Raw genomic sequence first — 20389 nt, 5'->3', positions numbered from 1 at the left:
GATTCCCCTCTTTCCAATTCCCAAAAAGTCTTCCTACTACTTTTTCCTGCCCCCATCCCTATTCTTATTGTATTTTGGAAAAAACTGAGAAACAAAATATTTACAAATAAAACAAAAATTTGGTATTGTTTACTTACAGGTCCGACTGCCTTGTTAAGATTATCCGTTCAGAAGGATATTTCGGCATGTACAGAGGTGGGCTTCTATGTACACATACCCATGTTTGTAACATTGTATGTATCTGATCTCCACAATTATTGACTTTACAGTTTTTTTTCAAGTGTACAATTCACACATTAAGCAGTTTCTTGGTATAGAAGATTCTTCAGCATTTCCTTTCAGGGATTACATTTTTCTTATCTCTCTGCAGGTGCGGCTGTTAATTTAACCCTTGTTACACCGGAGAAAGCTATTAAGTTAGCAGCTAATGATTTCTTCAGGCATGCTCTCTCCAAAGATGGGTGAGTGGGTAACCTGTCCTCCAACAACTGTATTTTAACAGTACAACCTGCGTAAACGCCTAATTGCAATGTAGCTATTAACATACAGATCATCAAATACAACTCTGCACCTCTAATCTTAAAGCAATGGATGGGGGGAGACAGTTGTTACACAATGGTCAGCCCCCGTTTCTATCCACATGTTCTAATCCCCATTCTGCTTGCCTCTTAATTACAGTAACTTAGATTTAAGTTGGTAGAATGTGCCTAGTTAAGTCTACACTGGGTCATGTTGGAAGGTATGAAGTATGGACAAAGATTGACAGATTAAAGTAATTTCCTCTCTTTATACCTACAAGAAGAAAGAAAAAATACTGCAGAAAATAATTAAAGTGCAACGAGGGAAAGAGAGAGCGACAGAAGGAGAGAAATTGACATCGGTTGTGACAAATGTTGAATAAAGTTGCTAGGAAGGGAGAGAATAGTTAATTGTACAGTAAAGGAGGAGGAAGAAGGCAAATGTTCAGAGTGAGATGCAGGAGGGAGTAGGGTACATAAGGTGGAGAGGACAGATGTCCAAAATAAGGTGCATGGGGGGACGGGAGATGACACATGTTCAGAGCACAGAAAAGGACATATGTTACAAGAACAGTAAAGGTTGAGAGGATACATATTCAGTGCATGTGGGTGGGTAAGGAGTCACGTGCACTTTATGCAGGGGTGCAAAACATACAGCGTGTAAGTCAATGTTGGCCCCATATAACAAGTTTTCTGGCTCACCGGACAAAACTAAGAATACATACAGGTTATCCCACTAGGTCACCTGCGCCATCTACTCAGCTGGGATCAGTCATACCTATGAGCAGTCATAGGGGCTGATTTATAATAAGGGGCAAATCCAGCTATTGGGTGCAAAACTTGCAACTGGAAAAACCATTTTGTGCTGCAGGGGGGAAAGTGTAAAATCACAACCTGGTCTACAGTTTGAGGGGGACGCGGACTAGTCCAAATCTAAAACACAAAGGTAAAGAGAGTGCTGACTGGTATGTGCAACATGATTTGCTTGCCCCACAGTGAGGAACATCTCTACCTCACACCAACATCCTTATCCTCTTATAACACACGTAACGCAACAAAATCTTGGACTCTTATGTGAAAGGGGCAAGAACTTTGACAACTGTATATTGTGCAGAGCATGTTTCTTTATGGATGGTTTGTGTCCCTTAAAGCAAGCAGAAGTCATCAGCCATAACAGCGCTCACACATCTGAATTGTATCCCATCAGTGTAAGGTGAAGGACAAGTGAAGAAATTGTAACGTACAGGAAGAGGAGAGAGGACACATCTTCAGAGAAACGTGCAGGGCAGAGGGAGTCAGTGTTTTCTCTGTGCTTATCAAGCTAGCAGCCAAAACGTGCACATCTGGGATAGTGCATCAGGACAGACAGAGGGGGAGGTGAACAGATTAACTGCATTCCGAAAATAATAAGGAAAAGTGTACAGAAAAAAATACAGTAACATCAATGATCCTGCTACTGTAGCATTCAGTATGTAGTGCTTGTGTGGGACTCCCTGCATGGTTGTGAGCGAGTCTGCCACCTGATGTTCACTTTTAGTATTGTAGTCTTTCAACTGCGATGTTTTAACTCCTATGTGACTGGCTACTTGTAGTATCATTAAACTAAACATAACACTAGTCTAATAAATCAGTCAAGTAATGGAAAGTTAGCATAAGCAACAAATCACATATTGATTTAAAAAGTATATCAAATGCAAAATTGTTGTTAGCCCTGATCTGCCCATTGCACTGTGGAGGGCTGTTGGTTGCTTATAGTCACTGGAGCCATTAAATTATTGGCCAGAAGGTTTTACTTTTTAATTGGCATTTACTTTAGTCATGGAACAGGCCTTCTGACAAATAGCAAAGATTGCTATGCATGCAGCTAATGAATACAGTTCATGTCCTCCCAAAATGAATATAGATTTAAAGGAGCATGGCCACACCAATACAAACTATATACAAAACTGTAATGATGATTTTTTTTTGCAATATATCGGGTATAATCAATAAACAGCAAAAGTGGCTTCAAAACGTGCATTGAGGTTGGGTACACAGGGCAGACTCTCTGTGTTGGCAGTGTGAAAAAGTATATATGAATCTACGCCAGCAATCTGTGTCTCAGCATTGCTGTAACAATGTGGCACATTCAGGCAGGTAGCCAAGTTTGGCCCTTCTCCAGCCACTAAGAGTTCTCTAGGCACAATAATGAACAACAAAGCTACAGCTTGTCCTTTGATCTCTCCCCTGTTTCACTCCAGCAATACAGGCTTTGTCCGTCACTAGTATGCTCCTGACACAGTTCCTCTGAAGCGTTAGAGAATACGTGGTACAGTGTCCAGCCCTCACTACCTGAAGGTGCTGCTGTATATGGCCGAAGGCCTCCAGTCCCCACTGTCATCTTCTTCCTACTTGTTCTCTGAGGAGTCCCTAAAACAATAGGACTTCCAATTATAGATGCGCTTGTCCTGTATGACCAGCGGTGCCTGGTCATACAGCGCTCACCTTGGGAGCTCGCTCCGTACGTGTTGCTCCAAGGCTGTCCCAGGCTGAAGGGAGCAAGCTGGCCGATCCCCAGAGGTATATATAGGTACCTGCCAAATGCCCCAGTTTAGGTGGGGCAGTCCCTATTTCAGGGGCTGTCCTGCTATCCTGGCAGTTAGCACTTTGATCCCGGCTGTTGTTATATTGTGAGGTATTGTTATCGTTTTATTTATAAAGCACTTACATATTAGGCAGGGCTGTGCATTGAGTGGATCGTGACATGACACAAAGAAATTACTTACAGTGACGTAAAACAAGGTAAATATGGCTCTGTCCACATGAGCTTATCATCTAAGAGATGTCACCACATGTTACGTGATGTAACATACAGGATACATGAGGTATGACCCATTCGCGGCTGCTCAGCACTGCCGACAGGTGTTATGGGCACCGCCCACTTGTGCATGGCAGTACGTGTGAGTCTTTAGGGTAGGGTGGTTAATGATGGTAGGCATACCTCAGGGGTGTGTGGCCATGCCCCATTGTGACTGATTGGATTACTTCACAGAGATATGTATATGTCTGTCTCCCATCCATCCAAGCAGCTAGTGTTGTTGGAAAATACAGCTTCAACAGCCAAGAGTGGGGACCGCCTCAGGTCCCAGGAATATGTCTATCTAATTTCTTCCATTGTATAAGGTACACAGAGGGCAGCGGGTGTTACATATCCTAGTAATTTTGGGAGAGTATTGTTTGATATTGGCCATATTATAAAAGTCCTCTTTGTATTTTTCTTGCAGTGATTACATCAGGTGACAGCACTATACGTCTTGGGAGTATAATTTGGACACTGGGTAGTCCATAAATAGTAATTATTCTGCTGTCTGTGCTCACTGCACCATAACAACATTATGTGGAAATTAGGGGTGCGTATGTACAACTCTTACATACCAATCAACGTTCCAATCAAATATCTTGCAGTACAGTGCTGATTTCTGGGTGAAAGCAGATTGATCATAACAATTGTGGGCAGATGGGGGCATGACATAAAGGACCTGAAATGACACTTACTCTTACAGAGCACTGAAAGTGGGGATATTACTGCCCATATCCAGAGCCGTACACATCTCGAGATGCGTCCATCTCTCCGTCAGCAGCATGTGTGCCTGGTTTATGATATGTCATCCTCATCAGCACGTACGTGCACCTGCCCTATAGCCGGTGGAAAACATACGGCTCCTAACAGCTCTGCAGGTCTGCATGAGCCGCAGCTGCGCGATCACACCTTTGCTGTACCCGGCCTTCACGCCCCTACCCTCACCCATCCCACCTCTGCAGTAGCAGGCAGCATAAGTGCCAGAAACACACATAGACACAATGCTGCACCCACTTTTTGAACATTTCACGCAAGATACGCTATACAGGAGTACGTCTCACTCTGAATCATTCCCAAAGTGTCCCAATTTCTTTTTTTAAACTCTTTATTTTCAGCAATGACAAAAATACAATACTGAACATAGAAAGTATAATGGATCATTGTAAATGAAACAAAAACAACCACTTGAGTTGAGTACAGCAAACAAAACATGTTCCTTATCTTGTAATCAGAAATAGGGACCACAACAGTGAGCCAAAAGAGAAAATAAGGAATTATCTAAAATGGAACAATTTTTTTTTTTCATATGTTCACGATTGATGCTGGTGGTTATCTACATTATTTTTTATTTTATAACTTATGAAGGGAGAAGGAGAAAAATAAAGTAAGGAAGTAAGGGGGAGGACGGGGGGGGGGGGGGGAGAAGGTGAAGAGAAAGACACGAAGGTGAAAGGTAGAGAGAAGGACCCAATGTGGCCCCAGGAGGGGGGAGCGACCAGCACAAACCAACGACCCCCTGAGGACACACCAAGCCCATCGATACCCTCCCAGGTGTCTCGCATCCAAATCCACATGGAAGTTTGTTTACATTCATACCAGAAAAAGTGAGGTAAAATAAAGTGAAAAAAAAAAAGGGAAAAAGTGTATGAACACTCAAAGAATTAGCAAATGTTGCAGCTTACTGGGTAGCAGGCACTGGGGCCTAATGGAAAGAATATCAAGGGACCCACACTGTGAAAGTATGGGATTTTGTCGCGAAGAAAACTGGTGATATACTCCATTGAGGCAATATACCAGACCCGAGAGATTATGCGCTGGAGAACCGGGGACAGGGAGACTTCCCCTCTTTAGCTATTAGGAGACGTGTCGCTGCACAAATATGTTGCACCAACTTATAGCTGTGTTTAGTAAGGGATTTAACCGGAGAGCATAAAAGCATAACCATCGGGTCTGGAGACACCTCAACCTTCAAAATCCTAGTAATAAAAGCAGAAACCTGAGACCATAAATTAGAGATGCTAGGACATGTTCACCATATGTGATAGAAGGATCCCACACCCCCACAGCCCCTCAAGCACAGATCCGACGTACCTGGGTAGATTTTATGCAATCTCGTGGGGACCATATACCAACTTGTATATACTTTGTAAGTATTTTCTCTAATCTAAGTGTTGATGGAGACCTTGGAGATCCTGAATCTAAGCTGGGACCATCCCTCCTGATCCAGGGTTATACGAGTGTCAAGCTCCCAAGCGGACACAAATGGTTCATTGAAGTCCGATTCTGGGTTAAGAAAGACATGATAAACCAAAGATATCAATCCTAGGGCTTCAATTCGGTCCATACAACGCCTCTCAAAAGGTGTGGGCTTACGTAATTTAGATGCTCTGCATTGGGCTTGTATAAAGCCTCTGATTTGAATGTAAGCAACGTACAGGAAAGGAGGAAGAACAGTTTCCTCTTTTAGTTCCAGGAAAGTCTGAGGAGCAAATTCTCCTAATATGTGGATAAATTGAGTGATACCAACTTTCTGCCATGGTGATGAGTATGAATTAAAGTTCCCTAACGGGAAGTCAGGGTGGCGCCACAAATGAGTGAGAGGGGAGGGGAATGAGGTGAGCTTCCATCTTTTATGCAATTTGTCCCAAATGTCAAGTGTGAATTGTATAGTGGGGTGAGAATAGACTGCAGCTGGCTTTCGATTACGGCTGGGCCAGGGGAGGGAGTTCAGCATGTGAGCTGGTGTGAGTGCATTCTCTAGGTCAACCCATCTCTTAACACCCGGGAACGACTGCCAAGAAATAATATGGCTGAGATTGACCGCATGATAATAACGGTCAAAGAGTGGAAGACCATATCCCCCTGAGTGGGTGGACTTAGCTAAGCAAGAATGCTTAAGCCTAGACTTCTTCCCCTGCCATATGAATCTACCGCTAATTAGTTGCAAGCTCGCTAAAAATAAACCTGGGTCTGTAACAAGTATAAAAATAGGGGCAAAACGTTCATCTTTATGACACTAATCCTACTAAACCAGGAGATAAAAAGCGAATCCCATCTATGTAGATCTTTTTTTATTGAGTCAAGAAGAGGGATGTAATTAGCGTGGAACAGCTGTTTATACTCCTTTGTGATCTGAACCCCTAAATAACGTAACGCTTTTGGAATCCACTGGAAACCAAACGAAGATTCTAATATACTTTTAACTCCACTAGAGACTTGAAGCGATAGGGCCTCCGATTTAAAGTTATTTATTTTGTAGTCCTACAAGAAACCGTACTCCATTAGCTCTTTAAGCAAGTTTGGAAGCAAAATTAGTGGGTTGGAGAGCGTTAATAGAACATCATCAGCAAATAACGATATTTTGAAATGACAGACCTATCCGAATCCCTCATATATCCGGGTTTTGTCTGATAGCTGCGGCCAATGGCTCAATACACAGGGCGTCTAACAACAGAGACAGAGGGCACCCTTGTCTTGTACCATTATCCAGAGAAGAAGCGGGGGACAGTAAACCATTCGTCAGCACTGATGAAGAGGGACGGTGGTATTAGGCCTGAATGGCCGACAGGAACGTCCCGTTCAGACCGTAGTGACTGAGGGTATAAAACATGAAAGGCCATGAAAGCCTGTTGAAGGCTTTTTTGACGTCTAAAGCCAGGACAACAGACGGAATTTTATTTTGGTTAACATGGGCGATCATCTCTATAGTATGTCTGGTGTTGTCCAAAGCTTGGCTAGAAGGAACAAAGCCTACTTGGTGAGGGAAGACCAGGGTTGACATGTAAGTATTTAAAAGGGTTGCCAAGACTTTGGCAAAGAGTTTTACATCGGCATTAATTAATGAGATGGGGCGGTAACTAGTACAGCATGTTGGATCTTTATTTGGCTTAGGAATAACCACTATAGTGAAACGAGTGGAGTCGTCATGGTATTTACCTCCCTGCAAAATGTTATTAAACAGATGGGTCAAGTGAGGCACCAGCTCTTTAGAAAATGTTTTATAGTGCAACATCAAAAAGCCGTCATGGCCGGGGGCCTTAGAGTTCTTCTGTGATTTCAAGGTGGATGTTACTACTTCGTCAGTGATATCTTGATTCAGAATTGAGACCTGGTGAGGGGACAATGTGGGCAACGAACACTTATCGAAGTATGAATTGATGTCCTGAGAGGAGGCTACAGAGGCACTTTGGTCTTTATGGAGGTTATATAAGTTCTCGTAGTAGTTATAAAAGGTGTCATTAATGACCCTGGGGTCATAGGACATGTTCCCTTTTCTATTTTTTAATTGCAGCGATTGTTTGGGAGGCCCGTTTTGTTCTTAATCTTTTGTCCAGAAGCGTATCGGCCTTGTCTCCCTTCTCAAAGAAGGTTTGTTTAAGCCACCGAAGTTGGCGTTCGGTCCTTTCGGCAAGGATCGATTGAATTTCTCCTCTAATCAGAGTCCCAGTTTTTAAAATCTACAACATTAAGAGATATGTTTTTGCACAGGCTTTCTCAGATATACTGTAGTTTTAGTAAAAAACATTTAGGATAGATACACATGGGTAATTGCTTGTCCCTGAGGTATGTTCAGAACACTTAAGCTGAAGTCACAACCAGCAGCATGCCTAGTTATCAAGAGTTATGGAAATTGCCCGTGTGTGCTGACTTTGTACTCCCCATATATTTCCTATATATATTAGATAAACCCTCTGTTTTTATAGCCTTTCAAACTGCAACGACCACAGCTCGGGTTGAATATCCCATGGGAGCATATCCGGCTCCATGAGTATGCGTCCAAACTGAAGTGATTAAACAATGTAAGTGTGCAGAAACCTGGACAAATCTGTTGTCCAACACAACTAATGCTTCATTTTTATCACGGAAAAGTTAGCAAAGGTTTTCAGTTTTGATACAGAAAGTTCTATGTCATCTTCTAGCTACCAATAAAATAGTAGTATTATTGTCTAATCAGAATAAAGTAAATTTTAGAACACATTACAGTAAATGTTTTGTGTCAACAGAGAAAACATGCCATTTGAGGATATTTTCCAGTCAGTATGGTAACAGGGCTTGGAGGGGAGGGTCATTTCTTCAAATTCACCATTTTCAACACTGATAAACCAATTCATTTCTGTTGTATTTTTAGTTGTTATAATTTTGGTTAAAAAAACCCCTTCAAAATAATGCAATTTTTCCATCATGTATCGAAAAGAGACTTATGCCCATATATCTATAGATATAGTTATGTCAGGTGAGGGTCCCAAATAAAATATTAAATGTCAGGACCCCAGATAATTATTAAACTGATAAATAGGAAGGTACATGACTAGAATGTCTACTGACTATAGAATGTCTGCTGAACCTAAATACCTCCACTGAGCTAATTGACCAAATGTTTTTACCTGAGGGAAAGTCCCTCAGGTAAAAACATTTGGTCAATTAGCTCAGTGGAGGTATTTAGGTTCAGCAGACTTCTATCAGGAAGCTAATTTAACATATGCAGATCACAGCCATGCCTTGCCTTGTTCCTGCGTGTCATTTCTTACTTACAGTAGACTTCCTTTCAATAGGTATTGTAAAAACAAAGTACCCCCTAGGTGAGAACCTTGTAGGCCAATGCAAAAGAGGAAGGCTACCTAAGCAGGTATATAGAAATATTAACTTCAAAGAACATACCTTCATATTACATATTTTGGAAAATCAATGTGCCACTCCGTACTCCGGGACAAGAAACGCAAAAGGGTTGTGAAGTATAGATACCAACTGTTCACGGAAATCGCAGCAGTCTCATGTCTTTTGGAATGATATTTGATATTGTTGTAATTACATTTGGTATGTAAATGTACAGGAGGTTCTGACTGGTTTATTGACGGGGGAGTTATGTCTCTGGAATAAGTCTGAGAAAAGTTAAGAAAGGTCAAAACTTTTGGAACCATAATTGACATCCAGGGGACATTTCCTCCCCCACCCCACATTAGCATGTATTCTGTTCCTCTGAATGCCATCCCATTTTAGTTTGCTCAAAAAGCCTGTGTGTGAAGGGGCAGATTGTCAGCTCTTGGGGTCTAAATCTACTTAAAGGACTGTCCATCTCATTCTGTCTGCCCCAGGCATACAGATTATCATACGTAAGTTTATTCTCTGTGATTTCATCTCATTTATTTTTATAACTGTTATGCATGAATTATTTGTGCGTCAATTGTTATCTGTTTGTTTTTATATCCAAATGCCCTGTACTTTTGTAAATTAAATCTAAATTTTAATAAGTTTTGTCCTTGATACCCTAACGAATCCATTAGCCTTTTATGAAGAATATTGATTGACCATGTTAACCCTTTGAATGCTGGTGTGTGAATTGTTAATGCATGACTAACAAGCCTAGTGTGTGCCTGTGTGTACATTTGTGTAACAGTCTTGTGGTGTTAACCCTTTGATTGCTGGTGTGTGCATTGCTAACCAGTGTGGGGCAGTATATTGGGTATGATAAATTATACTTTTGATGTTCTGTATGGCGCACAATTGATTTACACATAAGAAGAACAGAGAAGAAGATATTCTATATCATTCAATTATTATTAAATCAGCATATAAATTATGTTATTTTTGGTCAAACCATCATTAACAGAAATGTATGTGTTTACAAATGCAATGCTGAATTTTCTGCAAAATGATGGAATAAAGTTATGCAAACAAAAATGACCTATTTTAAGAACTTGTCTCCCTAATAAATTACATTGATCACTTTGGAAAAATACACTCCATAGTTATAACTATTCAGAAGCAATATATGTCCTATTGATTTCTCTGCTTTACAAGACCAATTAGACAGCAAACCACAGAATTGTTGCACAGATTGGGCAGCCACCTGCTGCAAACCAGCTAATACTTATGAGCTGTTCCATTAATCAAACAAGCTGAGAATAGATTCTGGCCCGCTTCCTTGTTGAACAACTCACATAATATCACAATGACTCACCCTACAAAGTACAACACATTCTGTAATCATACCATCCTCGTTACATATATTTATGATGGCACTTCTGCCTCACAGTACTGGGGTCATGAGTTCAATTCCCGACCACGGCCTTATCTGTGTGGAGTTTGTATGTTCTCCCCGTGTTTGCGTGGGTTTCCTCCCACACACCAAAAACATACTGGTAGGTTAATTGGCTGCTATCAAAATTGACCCTAGTCTCTCTCTGTCTCTGTCTGTGTGTCTATATTAGGGAATTTAGACTGTAAGCTCCAATGGGGCAGGGACTGATGTGAGTGAGTTCTATGTACAGCACTGCGGAATCAGTGGCGCTATATAAATAGATGATGATGATGATGATGATGATTTATCCCTCTAGCGACTATAAGATAGATATTTTTTATAGCAGCTGAGATGGCGATAACAGAGCAAGTATTTTGGAAGTACTTATGAAATAGGCTTAACTATTCAAGGGCATTTCGAACGTTATAGCCGCCGAATATTACCAGTGATAGCGGTGCTATTGCCGGCAGTATGTATAGGGCAAGCAATAAAATGCTGTATCACCCTTTGATAAATCGGTACCTCAGTCTCCTCCAATGTCCAGATCTTCTTTCTGTACAAGCAGCATATTCTGTTCAATCAGACCCATTTCAAACTTCATAATCAATTGTTTAATTCAGCCAGGTTACTACAAGTGAAAGATATACAGTAAGGCATATATTTGTGTGAAATGGAAGATGTTAGAAGGTAAGATACCACACCTCCCCGCATTTGTGATTTTGGTATTGGGACAGTGGGCGTGGCCATGGCGACTGTTGCCAACTATGATGTAGATATCCTCCTACAGCACCTTCTATCTAGTACAGAATGCTCTGCTCTATTATATATATATATATATCAGTTATCTGTGCTGAGTTAACTACTTGATTCACAGGGTGTTTTTAGAACATCTGCAAATATAGCTACAATAATAAATTAAATGCATTTAAACACAAGTAAAACATATATCATGTTTCATATGTGTTTTGCTTCCAGTTTAACATGCATTTTAGTTATGATTGTATAGTCAATGCTTTGACATGATGCAAATGCACAGATATGCAACAAATAAGTTTGTGAACAGCACCAGAAATGGTATGGTCATACTTGGAACAATGATTTTTAGTGTCGCATCCAATTATATACATTTAAAAACCCACGTAAAACACACAGTACAGTGGGTATGTGCCCTTAGGCAGACTGATGCCGAGTGGATCAATGGACTGCACTGTCATGTCAATTGCTAATGTGCTCAAATTGGCTGCCTCCACTGTGCTCAGGGGAAAGGTGTACCTTGAAAGCCTGTTTTCATATTTCTAGTAAAATAATATATGACTTCTATTATATGAGCATGTGATAATACTGTATGCATTCCTCAACCAAAAATTATCACCTAAACTATAGGAATGAATTATCAAATCAAATTGCTATTAAAATGGTGGATACTGCTCTGTATGTTTTAATCATTATTATTATTATTATTATTAGAATTTTTATTATTAATGTTGATTTTGTAAGGTGCCACAGTGTTTCCAGAGTGGTTAAAACGGACATACAAGGTAGAATAATAAATGCAGTCATAAAAACAAGGGATATTGGGCCCTGTTCATGAGATAGATTACATTCGTAGTGGAAATAAGCTGAAATAAGAGGAGCAAGTATGGCTCAGAGTGGACTCATGATACTTTTGGGTTTACTAAACTGCGGGTTTGAAAAAGTGGAGATGTTGCCTATAACAACCAATCAGATTCTAGTTGTCATTTATTTAGTACATTCTACAAAATGACAGCTAGAATCTGATTGGTTGCTATAGGCAACATCTCCACTTTTTCAAACCCGCAGTTTAGTAAATATACCCCTTGATATTGAAGTAATATTTTACATGAGAGAGATTAGAAAGGTGTTTATATAGAATGTAATGGTCGTTCTGCCTTTTCCCTTTACAGGAAGAAGCTGACACTGATTAAAGAGATGCTGGCTGGTTGTGGTGCTGGAACATGTCAAGTCATTGTCACCACCCCTATGGAGATGCTGAAAATCCAGCTGCAGGATGCTGGAAGGCTGGGTAATACAGAACAATAAGTGATGTAAAATGTATAGTAAATTACAGGGTGACAGACTGACGGGGCTTAGAGACTAGTGTCCAACTGGAATAATAAATCCCTGAGCAACTCCTTCTCTAAGCAGCTGCTCTGCTTCCTTATTAAAATAACCCTCAAGCCTCCAGTCTCTGAAACCCAGTAGTCGATCTTATATCTAAAATTACGCTTATTCGGATGGTTTTAGACTCTATGGTGATGCTACTATGCTACCGTGTGAAGCAGCTCCCTAAGTCCACCGATAAATTGATGCAGCTGTCTGCTTCCAAATAGCTAAAGACTGAAATCTCCCGTGGTCCCCTAGCCTCTCCACTGTAACTTCCCGGGTCTGGTATATTGCCTTATTAGAATATGTCACCTGTTTGCTTCACGACCGGGTTGACCATTTACATAAGGTATGGGAACCCTGATATACATACCATCAATCTGCCATCCCAGGGTCTCGGAAGTCCTAGGTTTACCTCCCCATCACTTTCAAGTCCCTCACCCCCCTCTCATCCATTCTGTGCGGGCCGGCAGGACCCCCCCTCCCTCTTACCTTTTAGGGTCCTTATTTTTTTTTAATTATGTTTAAAATAAACTTTGTATTGGTTTATATATGTTAGCACTTTATGGAGACCCTATAGTGAGGCAAAGCTCTAATGGACCTCTCCTGCATACGGACATTGTTAGATCCAGTGTTACGCACTCAGGACTCTGTATTCACCTGGAATGGTTTGTGCTAGCGATCAAAGGAGTCTGAACCAAATCGATCAGTTTTCGCCCCTTCAGGGGAAGCCTAGGCTGTCAGTGACAGAGAGTGTCAGGGAGCAATGATGACAGCACACAGGAGAACATCATTGTCATTACCTGCTAACATTAATGTCAAACATTAGGGTCGTAGTCACACTTACCATGACCGCTGCATTCATCTCACGGATATCCAGGTCTCTCCTGGTCACCTGCTTAAGTCTTGAGCACCACTTCTTCATTTGTAAACAAATACCTACTGTTTTGTCCTGCTGCATGGACGTGGCCATCCTGGATTCAGTCAGGTGACCTTTCCAGCTCAACCAGATTTCAGCAGCTGTGATCTGTGCAACCAATAGGTATTACGTACACCCTATTAAGACCTGCTCCTGAGATCTGCTCTTTGCCAGAGCAACACACTTTCTCTTCTTAGGATAGTTCTTGGCTCAAGACTCAAGTTGTTTCCAGCACTGTTCCTGCACACCCTGCAGTTCCAAAGTAATCATCTCTCTGCAAGTATCCTGAATTCCCAAAGTGCATATTTTTCTGCAAGTACCCTGCATTTACAAACTGCTCATCTTCCTGCAGAAATTCTGCATTCATCAAGAGTGCTTACTTCAGCAAGAACTTTGCATTATCCAGTGCTTATTCTGCAGTACCTGGGGTTTTAACGGTATCGCCAGTTTTGTAGCTGGGGCTGGTTCTGAGTCTCTCTAGGGCTTATTTTAAGTTCTGTGTATCTGTGTGTGGGTTCCAGGTCTGCGGCTGCCTCACAGTCCTGAGTTCTCCATTCCGTGTCACCGTTCTGAGTTCCCGTCTCCAGTTCCAGCTCATTCTGTTCTGAGTTTCTGTGTATCACACATTCTGAGTTCCTAATAGTGGGTTCCAGTTCCATGTGCCTGATTACAGGTGCCGGGGTTGAGTTCCCATGAACTGTTCCAAAGTGGTGCTACTGCGGATTCCAGTTCCGTACACTGGTGCAGACTCCGGTCCTAGACTCCTATCCTGCTAGTGCTACTCAGTGTACTCCACATAAACAGAAGGTTTATCAACGCCTGCAGTTTCTGTCATACTCCTACTTCAGTATGACCCAAAGGTCCCGAATCGGATCAAGAAAAACAGGCAACCGTGACAATAAATATATATTGGGTTACATGTAACACCCCCTTGTGTATTAAGCGTTGTGAGGGTATATATATATATTGAACCACGCAGATGCTTCTCACCTTGGTACTTGGTTTTCAGTGCCTCCACCCGAATCTCTGCTTTCTCTTCTGGGGGGTGTTCAAAAGATACACCAGGGGGAGATTCGGGAAACCCCCTGCCCAGTATTAACACTCTGTGACAAAATGTGTGCTGCAAAAGCCAGCCAGGCACATTTATTTAAATGGAAATCCTAAATGCAGCTTTGTAATTTTATAGAAAAATATACTTTGATATAATTTGAAATAATAGTGCAAACAATACAATACAGTAATAAAACAAGTGTGGATGAAAGTGGCGCACCACTTCTTACTATGCACACCAAGTTAACACAAAAACTCGCAATAAATCAATAACAGCATACAATATAATATAATATATAACAATATAACCATTAACTGTCACAGCTTTATACACATGAAAAAATATATCAGATATCTTACTTGCTCCTGATACTGTGAATATCTTGCAGGGTGAATTTATATATTTTCCCTTATAGCCCTACAATGTACTGCCAAACACACACAGCAGTATTCAAACACACCACACAAATAGAGCAGTGCACTGCAAGTTGGGGCCCTTCTGTATGTATGCAGCATGGCATGGAAACATCATGTGTCCAGTTTGCAGATTTTGGAGATCTTTAAATCACTTGCAGTGAGGTACAGCAGTCACAGTATGCAGACCCTCCTCTAGCAACAACTGTAAAATCCTTTCTAATTTGTATCCTGGGACTTGTAGTTCCACAAATGCTGATTAGACACACACTTGGTGCATATTTACCTGCCCACCCATCTATCCCTAACTCTTCAGCCCTTGTGGCCAGATATAGTCCAAACCCCACTTGAACAACAACAGATAGATAAAAATAACCAGTAACTTATCTGCACCAGTGTGTCACAGGTCTGAACTTGATTATCCCCAAAATGGCTGACTTGTAAAATGTCCTTCTTCAGAGATGCATGCAAACCTCCTCCTACAGCTTCAAACTGTGGCTTCCAGCAGGTTCTGTTCAGAACTGCACCGAGCTTTGATATCTCTGCAGACTGCTCTCTCTGCTCAGATCACTCATCCAGTGCCCTTCTGCCTAGGGTCACCTATCTGAACTGGTCACACAGCTCAGTCTCTCCCAGGATGCTCCTCTCTCCCTCTCTCTCTCCGCCCTCTGGTTTCTCAGTCTTCTTAGGCTCCGCCCCCTCTTCATAACAGCATTCTGGGAGATGTAGTTCCTTCTCCTTGACTGGTAAATAGCTATATGCATCTCTTTTCTTACTGATGCAATTGTGATTATTAGCCCCTGGGTGCTCAAGTCCAACTGCAGCATCCCCAGGGGTTACACACTCCCCCTGTGGGGCAAGTCCACAATGAACAAATGATGAGGCTTGTCCCACATCCTGCAAATTTAAAGGGGTTAAGACATCCTGTCTAAATACACTTTCACATCCATACACAACAGGCCCTGGCATAACAGATATGGGAGTCAGATATGGCCACTGATAGACCCAGCTAGGATGAATCACCTTAGGAATCTCAGTCATATGACCTAGACTATCATAAGTCAACATCATTGGGGCTCTAGGGGTCCTTTTAGGCCGACCCTGGACTGGTGGGTTCCCTTCCTCTCCCCCCAACACCCTGTTGGGGCGTTCAGTGCATCCTCCATCTGGATCCACGACGTCCCCATCCATGTCAACTTCCTGGTTAGAGCCTTCCTCTACTGAACACTGAGAATCCAACCGTCCAGCTACTCTTGGGTTGACACTTTCATCTGAAATGGCAGGCATAGTTCTCCTTTCTTCTACTTGTGGAGGTCTTACAGCGGCCCCCTCGGTAGACCTAGTGAGCCTTCTGGTATCTTGTCTCCAATCTATTTCTCCCAATTTACCTGGAGCATCATACCCCCAATCATCTCCATCATCTTCTTCTGTGGTCGGTTCTCTGATTCGCCGTGATCTTCTGGGTGTGGACACTTTTGGCTCATCTGTTTCAGGCTCCTCCCAAAACCGGACACCATCTCTGATGGGAAGCAAATGTTGTCGATGGTATGTCTTTATAGGGCCTGTTAGCCCCTCGGGCCTAATTCGATAGGCTGGGATGTCTGGCAATTTTGCAACCACAACATGAGGATCCTTTCGCCAACGATTGGCTAACTTGTGTTTCCCCGGGAGGCCCAAGTGTCTAAGTAAAACCCTGTCACCTGGCTCCAGAATATGCTCCTTGACCTGTAGATCATAACGACCCTTGTTTCGTTGTCCAGCTTTTGATGCAGCTGCTTCCGCTAGTCTGTAGGCCTCCTTTAGTTCTTGTTTCAGCTGCTCCACATATTTCAAATGGGGCTTTTCTTGGGGATCAGCAGTGTCCATTCCAAAACAGATATCGATTGGTAATCTAGCCTCCCTTCCAAACATTAAGAGATATGGGGAGTACCCCGTGGACTCGTTTTTCGTGCAATTGTAGGCGTGGACCAAATGGCTGATGTGCCTACTCCAATGTGCCTTTTTTTTAGTGTCCAAAGTGCCCATCATGCTGAGAAGGGTCCGATTAAATCTCTCCGGCTGCGGATCTCCTTGGGGATGGAAAGGAGTAGTCCTGGACTTCTTTATCCCGCAGACCTCGCACAGTTCTTTTATTAGCTTGCTCTCAAAATCCCGACCCTGATCTGAATGAATGCGGGCAGGCAGTCCATAGTGGACAAAGAACTCTTCCCATAGGATTTTTGCCACGGTCACAGCTCTCTGGTCTTTTGTCTGGTAGGCTTGAGCATAACGGGTGTAATGATCTGTCACCACTAGAATGTTACACTTGTTGCTTTCATCCGGTTCCACTGATAGAAAGTCAATACAGACTAACTCTAAAGGCCCATTGCTGGATATATTCTTTAAGGGGGCAGCCTTTTCTGGGAGGGATTTTCGAAGTATGCATGTCCCACAAGATTTACAATAACTCTCAATGTCTATCTCCATTTTCGGCCAGTAGAATCTATCTGAAATTAAACTCATGGTCTTCTCTATTCCCAGGTGGCCGTGTTTATCATGCAACGCACGGAGAACCATGGGACGGTGCTTCTTTGGCAATACTAGCTGTTTCCTCTCTCTGCCATCTTTGCGGCTGGTTTCTCTATACAGTAGCCCCTGCTTCACCACCAATGACTCTCTCTGTCTGCTTAGCAAAATAGCTTCCTCCGTTTTCAAACTACTCGGGTGGATTCTTTGTCTGTGTTTAACAGACCACCTAACTGCTGCTATAGAGGAGTCATTCTGCTGATCTTCTTTGACTTGGCTTGAACTCAACTTCTGAAGATCACTGAGCTCCATTTGACTCAGCCAGCAATATTGTCTTGGTAGTGCATCTGTCGTTGCCCCTAGAGCTGTTAAGCATTCTTTGACTGGAGGCACGACCACACGTCCCTCGTGACACATCCCCTTCACCTCTGGAGCTGGCAACTCTATCCATTCTTCTTCCTGAGATTCCACAAACCTTCCCGGTAATCTTGACAAAGCATCGGCATCTACATTTCTTCTCCCAGGCCTGTACTTTATTGTGAAATTGTAAATGGCCAGCGCCGCCAACCATCTGTGCCCAGTTGCATCTAGCTTTGCTGTGGTCTGCACATATGTGAGGGGATTGTTGTCTGTATGCACTTCGAATGGTACTCCATACAAGTAGTCGTGAAGTTTGTCAACAACTGCCCACTTAAGGGCCAGGAACTCCAACTTATGCACCGGGTAGTTCCGTTCACTGGGTGAGAGACCTCGACTGATGTAATAGACTGGTCTTAACCTTCCTTCTTGCACTTGGTATAGCACTCCCCCAAGTCCCTCAAAGGAGGCATCTACATGCAGAATGTATGGTAACTCTGGATCGGCATATGCCAGAACAGGCGCTTGAATCAGGCAGGTTTTCAATCCTTCAAAAGCTTGTTCGCAAGCCTCACTCCACCTTTCCCCGAACGCATCATTTACCCGGAACAATGGTTTCTCTTTCCGATGGGAACCTCTTGGAGCAGGATAACCTCGAGTTAGATCTGTAAGAGGCTTGACAAGTTTACTGTAGTTTGGGACAAACCTTCTGTAATAGCCACAGAACCCCAAAAAAGACCTTAATTCCTTCAGTATTGTTGGTCGAGGCCATTCTTTCACCGCTTCTATCTTCGCTGAATCTGTAGAAATTCCTTCCCGATCCACAACATATCCCACATACTTGACCTGGGTTTTACAGAAGCTACACTTGTCAAGGGACAACTTCAACCCTTTCTTTATTAAGCGATCCAATACCTTGAGGAGTCTTTCGTTGTGCTCATTCAATGTTTGGCCAAATACTATCAAATCATCCAAGTATACCAGCACTTCCCTGAAATTCATGTCACCCACAACATCATCCATGCATCGTTGGAAAGTGGCTGGAGCCCCTGATAATCCTTGTGGCAATCTTTTGAACTGAAAGAATCCAACCGGGCAGATGAAGGCGGTTTTCTCAGCATCCTTCTGACTCATCAATATCTGATAGTACCCGCTGCGTAGATCTAGCACAGAAAACCACTTGCTTCCCTGAAGACAATCAAGGGCTTTGTCTATCCTAGGGACAGTGTACTGATCAGGAATCGTGCGCTTGTTTCATGTCCGGTAGTCCACGCACATCCGTATTTTTCCCGTCTTCTTTCTAGCCACCACAATAGGAGAAGCATAGGGACTCTCAGATCTCTCAATCACATCATTCTCTAGCATCTCCCTTAAATGTTCCCGAATATCATCCAAATCAGCAGGGGCTAGGCGTCTTGACCGTTCTCGGAAAGGTCTGTCGTCCGTTAGCCTTATGTGGTGCTCCACTCCTGTCGCTAGACCTAAATCCCAGTCCCCCGAAGAGAAGGCAGCCTCTCTTTGTAGCATTTGCATAACTAGCCAGTGTCGGTCTTCTTGACTAGCATCACTACCATTAAAGCATTGATCAAAACTTCCTATTTGTAATGTGGTTTCTTTCTGAGATTTTTTTTCCTCTTTCTTCTTATAAGCAGCAAGGCACATAGGATGAATCTTAAGTGTTTTACTATAACTTGCTCCTCCCACCTCTTGGCACCAGTTGGCCAGTATCTCGAACAAATGGGAGTTAGTTCCAGTAATCACTGAGACATCTCGAGGTTCTCCTTCGGCCTCAGGACAGACAAGTGCAAGCACGTTCACCTCTTCTTCTATTCCAGCTACTTCCCGTGGGAACTTCAAAGGTACAGTGATGTACCCAAGGTAGGGATAATTCTTGTCACTCAGACCCCAGATGGTCAGTCCACACAATGGCTTTATGGGCAAGTCAGATAGATTATCTCGGTACCACTTCTCGAACACAATGGACACCTGTGAACCACTATCTAGCAAGGCCATACAAGGTCTCCCATTTAGACATGCCGGCACGTGAGGAGAGGGTCCCAGCAATCCTTTGGGCAAAAGACCCCATTCCAGGTGAGAGTTCCCCACAGTGTTAATGTCAGCTTTCTTTAGAGGGCCAGTGTGGGGGTTCCTGGTCCTCCCTTTCAGTTTTCCGAAAGCTTCCTATCCCGGTGGGATGGTGAGGGTGACCACCTTCCTCCCTTCCTCTGAGGACATTGTCTAGCGAGATGCCCAACTTCTCCACAAGTGAAACAATTGTTCTGTTTCCGAGTAGTGTTAGCTTCGAGAACTTGCCGGGGGTGGATGTTCGGGTGCAGTTGCTCGGTAGTGTGGTATTTCAGCATCTGTGCTTGAATCTGCTTCTGCATCTCCAACAACTGAGCAATCTGCTCACCTTGTTTCTCCACAATCTTCATTAACTCAGTGCTGGGAAGGTCAGCCTCGGGCTTTGACTGTACGACCTTGACTTTCTTGGTCACCCTCTCTCGGGATTTAACTATAGCTTCCTCTTGTTTAACATCTTGTATCAACTGAAGAAAAGTAGGTGATGGTTGTCCCAGTTGAGCATTTCTTATCTTCATCGCTACTGGGTCATGGGACAGAGCACCCCGTAACAACTGTTGCAT

At 42.8% G+C, this 20389-nt stretch overlaps 1 protein-coding gene across 1 annotated transcript in view; it reads left to right on the top strand.

Moving 5' to 3' along the window:
* SLC25A22 (solute carrier family 25 member 22) overlaps positions 1-20389 on the top strand; it is a 52491-nt gene that overhangs the window by 23873 nt on the left and 8229 nt on the right. Inside the window, exons 4-6 of the mRNA XM_075187831.1 lie at positions 140-195; positions 371-461; positions 12301-12419. Coding sequence (XP_075043932.1) covers positions 140-195; positions 371-461; positions 12301-12419 — 266 coding nt within the window. The remainder of the gene's footprint in view (positions 1-139; positions 196-370; positions 462-12300; positions 12420-20389) is intronic.

Source organism: Mixophyes fleayi, chromosome 10, assembly GCF_038048845.1.
Source record: "Mixophyes fleayi isolate aMixFle1 chromosome 10, aMixFle1.hap1, whole genome shotgun sequence".
Classification (NCBI taxonomy): Eukaryota; Metazoa; Chordata; class Amphibia; order Anura; family Limnodynastidae; genus Mixophyes; species Mixophyes fleayi.
The sequence above is the reverse complement of the archived record's forward strand: the minus strand, read 5'-3'. Positions and strand labels throughout refer to the sequence as shown.